Below are 7,879 nucleotides of genomic sequence, written 5' to 3'. Positions count from 1 at the left end.
CACTAACATGCCAGGCTAATTTTTGTATTTCAGTACCATGTTGGCCAGGCCAGTCTCAAGCTCCTGACCTCATTATCCACCCACCTAGCCCTCCCAAAATGCTGGGATTACAGGTGTGAGCCGCCATGCCGGGCCAGCATTTCTTTTAAAGTAGGTCTGGTGGTGATGAACTTCCACAGTTTAATTTGCCTGGGAAAATTCTTATTTGTTCTTCATTTCTGAAGGACAGATTTGTTAGTTATAGTATTATTGGTTGCCAATTAAAAAAATTATTTCAGTTTATTTAATGTATAACTCAGCTTTGTCCTGACTTTTAAGGTCTCTGCTGAGAAATCAGAGGATAATCTTATGAAGATTCTCTTGTATGTGACAAGTTGATTTTTTCTTGATGCTTTCAAAATTCTCTTTGCCTTTGGCAATTGAAAATTGTATTAAAATGCATTGGTAAAAATCACTTTGTATTTAATTTATTTAGGGTTATTTGGGCTTCCTGAATCTGTATGTTAATTTCTAGCTCCGGATTTGAAAAATTTTCTGTCATTATTTACTTAAAGATGATTCCTGCCTCTTCCTTTTCTGTGTTCCTCTGGGACACTTGTATTGCATTCATTGGTTTGCTTGATAGTTTTCTATAACTCCTGTAGGATTTATTTACTGTTTTTGTGCTTTTTGGTTTTTTTCTCTCACAGGGTAATTTCAAATAACCTGGTCTTAATATCACTGATCCTTTCTTCTGGTTAATCAAGTCTACTGTTGAAGTTATTTGAAGAAATTTTTCAGTTTAGTAAATTGTGTCTTTAGCTCCAGAATTTGTGTGGTTCTTTTCTACGGTTTCTCTCTTTTTTGATCTTATAATTTTGTCTGTGTACATTTTTACTGATTTTTTATGTGTATTTTGATATTATCTTGTAGCTCACTGAACATTGAAATATAATTACTTTGAATTTTTTGTCAGACATTTGTAAATCTCCATTTTTTAGGGTAACTTACTGGTGCTTTATTTTTATGGTAGTGTCATGTTTCCCTGATTGTTTGTAATCCTTATGGCTATGTGTTGGTGACTGTGCATTTCAAGTAGGCACTTGTTCCAATAAATATAGACTGACTTTGACAGGAAAAACCCGTCACCAATCATCTTGTCCAGAATTCTGGACAGGCATCTGGCATGGTCCATGGTAAGCTTGTTGCTGGAGTTCTCGGGCAGGCTCGCCTGGTGCTTGGTTCTATAGGGTTGGGCCTGCAGCCTGGGTTCACCAGGACTGACCTGTTGATTGGGTCTACAATGATGGTTCTATAGCCTTTCTCCATGTGGTTGGGCAGGAAGCCTGAATTAAGTGGGCAAGCCTGAATCCTGGGTCCACAGAGGCTGACTTGGCACAGAGGAAGTCCTGAGTCTGTGTCTGGAGTGTCCAGCCAGGTACTGGGATGGGCGTGGCGTCTGTGATGGAACTGGAGCCTGAATGTATAGATTCTAGCTAGCCCTGGAGAAATCCAAGAGCCAGCATCCATGGCTGTAGGCCTGGGTCCTCAGTTTTCAGAGGCTGTCCTGGAGACTGAGTCCACAGGGGTGGTTCTTGAGCCTTGGTCCACAGGGAAAGCTTGTGCAGGAGTCTACTGGTGTGGTTCTGGACCCAGGATACATTGAAACATGTCTTGATCTTGGGACTGGAGCCTGGCACTCTGGGGACCAGCCTGGGTCCTGGGGCAGTGTAATGCATTGGAGTCCTAGAACCTGGGTCTGCAAGGTCTGGTCTGGAGCATAGGGCTACAGAAGCCAGACTGGAGGCTGGATTTGTGCATGCTGGCCTGGAGGTTAGATTCATGAGGACTGGCTTGGAGCCTGGGGCACAGGACCGGGTTCGGATCTGGGGTCATCCTGAAGGCTGAATGTGTGGGTACAGGCCTGGGTCCTAGGGCTGTGTGGGCAGGCCTGGAAACTGGGTGTGCAAGGGAAATCCTAGAACCTGGGTTTGCAGAGGCTGGACTGGCAGTGGCAACATTTGAGATAGTCCTGATCTTTGGGTTTACTGGAGCACAGGATCACAGGGGATGGTCTTGAGTATATGTAGGCTTGTATGCTCAGTCTTCTGGTGCTGACCTGAAGTCAAGGGTTTTAGTAACTGGACAGGTGCTGAGTTAGACCTGAAGACTAACTCTGAGGAGCCAGCCTGGAGCCTGTATCCATAGGAGCTAGCCTAGTGCTGGGATTGGCCTGAAACCTGGGACCACAATAGCTGTCTGGATGTTGGGGTGGGGCTGTAGCCTTGGACCATGGTGCCTACCTGAAGATTGGGGTCCTGTGGGACTTCCTGGAACTGGTTTTACTGTGGTAGGTGCAGTGTTGAAGTCTGAGGCAAAGTTCAATACTCCCTGACCTTCCTTCACATAGGGGATACTTCTGTTCACAGTGTATAGCCTGGAGTAAGAAGAAGGGTGATGTGGGTTGTATAAAATTCTCCTTACTGCTCGCTTCAATATTTTATTCTTATTTCTGTGCTATCCAAGTGTTACGATCTATCACTTGGTTTGATGAGCTCCTGTGAGGGTATTTAGGTAGGTTCAAATTGAGGTATTCATGAAGGGATGAATGTGGAAAATTTCTATTCTGCCATCTTGTTGACATCACTCCATGGATTTTTGTTATAATAAACATTATGAAAGTGTCCCAAGTAATTGAACTTGAAAAGCAGGCAATTTAATTCCTGTATTCCTGAAAGTTTTCTGTCTACCTGGGCTGGTTCAGAAGTTAAGCAGTTAGTTAATCCTCTGCTAAGTACAAAGTCCTCTCACTCCCTTCCTACCTCTCCCATGCCTCTGCACATCCCATACTGGAAATCCCTCCCCTCTGGGGGAAAGTAGCTTGGTCTTGATTTCTTTCTTGAACAAATCCTATATCTTTATGTCTTATATAACTTCCATTCTACTTGATGCTGCTCTTTCATGTTTCTTACGTTGTTATCCAGGTTCATGAACCCCTGCGGATTTGCGAGAATGCAGACTTATTTTCCAAAGGCGGGTAGGCCCTGAGGTTCAACATTTCTAAGAGATTTTCCAAAGATGCTGCTGCTGCCTCATGCGTCAGGACCACTTTACAAGGGTGAGCCTGGAAGTCCTTCTTCCCCCCACCAACCTGCCACGGATTTGGAAAGGCATGTGAGCCACACTTCAAGAGCAGAAGCCACAAGACCAGGGGAGCCCGAGGCCACGTCTGAGCTCATTCAAGCACATGAGGTGCCTGAGAGGAGAGAGTCATTGCACCTCTGGCCACATGGGTTATTGGCTGTGAGCCCTGAGACAGCAGCTCACATGTATCACTTGTGCCACCTGGAGCTGGCTCAGGAGTCCATCTACCCAGATCATACTTGTTTGCCCTGCTGAGAGTAACTCCATCAAACACCCAGCCCCTTTTATCAAGAACTATAGCACACAAAAGTTCTTAGCATGCTGATGTTTAATGATCTATACTACATGCTTAGGCTCAAGATGTGTGGATTTTCTAAAACGCTGGTCTAAGATCTCAAGCACGTGCAAAATAGGATAACAAACAAGTACAAAGCTGCTCAGCCACTGAAGAGTCGTCAGGAGAGAAGTGCTGATGTCCACGGCATGTGGGAGCAGCACATGGCCAGGCCTGTGAGTAGGTTTCACTTAGTGGAATCCCTCCAAGCAGGTCTTGTTCAGGAGGCTGAAGTATGTCCTCCATGGCCTGGTGCTGATGGTGAAGAAGCAGGTGAAAGTCTGAGAGAACAAGCACAGGAGGGGACAATGGGTCAGGGAGGCTCAGGAAGCTCCTGGCTCAAGCTCTGAACAATGGCTTCCTCTCCACATTGCCCTTTCCCAGGTCAAGCAGTGGGAAGACAGGGGCTCTGGCCATCAGGTGCTGCCCCCAGGCCTGAGTCCTGGGCTGTTCTGGAGGTTTGAGCTGAACTGCAGCTCTCTTCTGACCCAGGGACAGTCGTGCCATATGTTCCACTCCCTAGCAGTGGCCCGCAGGGGAACCCCAGGCTGTCCTGGTGTGATCCCTGCACCCAAGAGCAGCAGGAGAATGTGTTGTCCCAGTGGAAGCAGTTCCCAGATTTAAGCAATTAGCTACCTATTTGTTAATATTACAGTAAAGGAGTTGATTAAGCATAGGAAGAGTTTTCCCAGAGCCAGGCTTTACTTGGAGCTTGTCCCCTAGAGCAGGGGCTGCAGCTCAGAAGGGCCCTGGCCAGGGCCTGGGGGGAAGGTAGTGGGGCTTCTTCTCAGCCTCCACCACTCTTGGGTCTAGGGGAGGGTAGGGACACCCTGAGAACTGCATCCACAGACAGAGGTGATGTCAGATCCCAGGTTCTTCCAGAAGGCAGGGGAGGAAGAGCAGAGAGGGGACAGCTTCTTACTGGACCCAAGAGATTGGGAGCCCAGGGGGAAAGAGGAGTCTGAAGGCCAATGTGCCCTGGATGCAGGCAGCTGCAGTGGCGTGACAGGGCAGAGTTGAGAAACTCAGATTGGCCAGGAGCCTGCAACTGGACCCCTGGCTGCCTGCCCCTCTGTGCTCCCCACTAAGGCACAAGGCAGGCAGCCTGGTAGAGGCTGCTATGGGCTCACTCCTCTAAGTCTCTTTGTCAGCTGCACCCGTGCCCACACCACACCCCATATGGTATCCACAGCAGTGCCCAGGAAGGAAGCTGATGTCTTTTCTTACATCGTTCAGCTCTGGGCTCTCTTGAAAAGGGCAGTTGTCAATGTCATCTTCAAACTTCCCACACCTAGTTCTCCCCAGCAGTAGCTCCATTGAGAATACGGTCTTGGACTCCACCTATTGCACACAGAGAGATTAATGTGATCACGCCCTCCTTGTTGCCCCTAAGTAGCTGCTGGTGAAGATGTCATTTGTGTGGGAGAAGTCCCAACACTCTTCTCCATTAGGGAGCTCGTCCATGGGCCTGGCGTCAGGAGATCTTCCTTAGATTGGGGAGTTAAGAGCAAAAACCAGATGGGCATGGTGACCCCAGGGCAGACACAGGCTGAGTCATAACCCATGAATGTATCCCTGTTTCCTGATGCACTTCCCAGTCTCCCATGGTGAGACCCCAGCTTCAGTCTCAGTCAGTGTCTGAACCTGCAGCTGCATTTCCAGAGGATGGAGCTATGTCCCTGGGGAGGGTGTTGGCTCTCCAAGAGCTTTCAGGGTAACCTCAGCCCTGGGACAGAGGGAGCCTCATCTACAGCGTATTGTCAAACCTTCCCTGACCTCCAGGAAAAAAAAAAAAAAAAAGCAAGAATGCCACCCAGCACTCCCACTACACACAGGCACACATCCTTGGGAAAATGGCTTCAAGAAACACCATCTGGGGTCGGGCGTGGTGGCTCACACCTGTAATCTCAACACTTTTGGAAGCCGGGGTGGATGGATCACGAGGTCAGGAGTTCATGACCAGCCTGGCAAACATGGTGAAACCCCATCTCTCCTAAAAATACAAAAGTTAACTAGGCATGGTAACAGGTGCCTGTAATCCCAGCTACTCGGGAGGGAGGCTGAGGCAGGAAAATCCTTTGAACTCGGGAGGCAGAGGTTGCAGTGAGCTGAGATCATACAATTGCACTCCAGCCTGGTTGACAGTGTGAGACTCCATCTCAGAAAGAAAAGAAAAAAGAAAAGAAAAGAAAAAGAGAAGAGAAGGAAAGAAGACACCATCTGCCCTATTGCAAAGTACACTTTGCTCTTCTTCTCACTCCATTCAGTTTCACTTCATTCCATCTCCTTTCTCCCTATCTGTCCATTTCCCCAACTCCAAAACTGACTCTGGAATTGTCACATCCAAGAGCCCATGTGGCAGACTCCAGCCCAGAGAGCAGGGGTCAGAGAATCAGCCAGGGCCTTGCACAGGGTCTTTCCAGAGGCTTAAGCTCGGTGCAGGGTTGGGGTCCTTTTGCTCTTCTTGCAGCGTTTCAATAATGAGGGAGAAAGAGCATTTTTGCCTCTCCACCCAACTAGAAGTCCTCTACTTAGCTGGGCACGGTGGCTCATGTCTGTAATCCTAGCACTTTGGGAGGCCGAGGCGGGTGGATCACGAGGTCAGGAATTCAAGACCGTCTGACCAACATAGTGAAACCCCGCCTCTACTAAAAATACAAAAAATTAGCCAGGCATGTAGCGGGTGCCTGTAATCCCAGCTATTCAGGAGGCTGAGGCAGGAGAATCACTTGAACCTGGGAGGCGGATCTTGCAGTGAGCGGAGATGGCGCCACTGCACTCCAGCCCTAGCGACAGAGCTAGACTCCATCTCAAAAAAAAAAGAAAGTCCTCTTCTTGGTGACTGTTTTCATTGTTCATGGCTGCAGCACAGATGAACAGTGCATTTCTGATTGCATTCTGTAGTGACTTCATTAAAAGGAGAACATTTAGGATTAAGACCTGTGGTCTGAGGAAGAGTGTAAAACAACCTTCAGTTTGTTAAGTGCAGACACACCAAGGAGCCCAGAGACGGTGGAAATCAGCAAAGAGGAACTGACCACCCAGCGGTCTTTCGGGACTGGTAGGGGTTTCTAATAAGCAATAGCTTCTGAACCCTTACTGTTTTCTTTTTAAATTTTTATTTTTAAATTATCTCTTTTTTATTACATTTTTTGGAAATATTTCTCAATTTCTCTCTATTCACATTTCCTGTTCAGCCCTTTTCCTTATTCTGTATCTTCATTGTCTTCGTAGTCCTCATTTTGGAGTCATTCTTCAGTTAAATAATGTCATAACAAGATGGAGATTAAACAATATGTTTTGCACGAGAGTCGATTAGCATCAAATTCTTTAAAATTTCTAACTTAGATGTTTTCAAAATCAAAAATTAACTAAACTACCTTGCATTTTCTTAAGTATGGACTACAATGGGTGAACAAGACTCTTCAATAAGACCCTCCACTCCCACCCCACTCCCATTTTTCACTGAGCAGCATATACCAGATGCCCGGGCAGGAGGGTATGTGTTCACCAACCTGCTCCTTCCAGGAATTCAAGATGTGCACCAGTCTGTATGCATAATGGTCCTTGCTCTGTTGGTTGAATGTGTGCACGGCAAACTCCACTGTGGCAGGGAGGTAACGAGCCATGGCATTGTATTCGTCACAGTCCCTTTGCTCGTGGAAATGCCAGGCATGGATCAGCGGGAGCTGGAAGCCTAAGAGAAGCAGCAGCAGCACCCAGGGCAGAGCTCCCGTCCACGGCAGGCCCAGCATGGTGCTGACTGTAGGCACCCCTGCCTTTGCTCTTCCCAGCCCTTGTGCCCACAGGAGTTAACTGAACAGAGACCCAGGCCTTAATCTCATCTGCTCAGACAGCCCTGTGGGACGAACTTGTCTCACCCCACACTGGGGACCGACAGGCACTCCTACAGGACAGGAAGGGCAGGATCCTGGATTAAAGGGAGGCAGCTCTGGATGCGGAGTCACTCATCTGCCATCCTTCTGCCCTATACTCTCAAGGCCAGTGCAAGCCACAGGCAGGAGAGGAGCTACCCTCTGCACTAACTTTGAAAGCTGCTTCTTCAGAACCCACAGGTTCTGGGTGTCCTCAGGAGACTGGTGCCCTTGGATGATTCTGTCTTCGCCTCCCACAGCGAACTGAGATAAGACCTGCGGACATCTCGGCTCTCACTCTCTCCTCTTTCACCCAGTCAAAGAGAGGATCTCCATTGTTCAGAAAAATAACTAAGATATCAGTTTGTTCTTTTGTTGTATAATACCTCAGCAGTTGTACTCTGCGAACCAAGGGAAAAAAATGAAAAAAAAAAAAAAAAAAAGGCGATTTTTATTAACCATTTTGACCTGGGATGGACAATAAGTATTGTGAGAAAAGGGCAGAAAAGACAGAGATCCAAGTCCTGAGGCCCAAGCCTGGTCATGC

The 7,879-nt window shown here is 47.6% G+C and overlaps 1 protein-coding gene across 1 annotated transcript; it reads right to left on the bottom strand.

Annotated features, from left to right (window-relative positions):
* Positions 1 to 3,433: 3,433 nt before the first annotated feature.
* On the bottom strand, positions 3,434 to 7,514 carry LOC111524128 (cystatin-9-like). Its single transcript, XM_026448608.1, has 3 exons — positions 6,973 to 7,514; positions 4,685 to 4,798; positions 3,434 to 3,738 (listed from the first exon to the last, which is right to left on the bottom strand). Exons 1-3 carry the CDS (start codon positions 7,210 to 7,212, stop codon positions 3,649 to 3,651), a joined length of 444 nt encoding a protein of 147 aa, XP_026304393.1. The 5' UTR covers positions 7,213 to 7,514; the 3' UTR covers positions 3,434 to 3,648.
* Positions 7,515 to 7,879: the final 365 nt, after the last annotated feature.

Source organism: Piliocolobus tephrosceles, unplaced genomic scaffold (genome assembly GCF_002776525.5).
Source record: "Piliocolobus tephrosceles isolate RC106 unplaced genomic scaffold, ASM277652v3 unscaffolded_239, whole genome shotgun sequence".
NCBI lineage: Eukaryota > Metazoa > Chordata > Mammalia > Primates > Cercopithecidae > Piliocolobus > Piliocolobus tephrosceles.
This window is presented reverse-complemented; position numbering and strand designations above follow the sequence as displayed.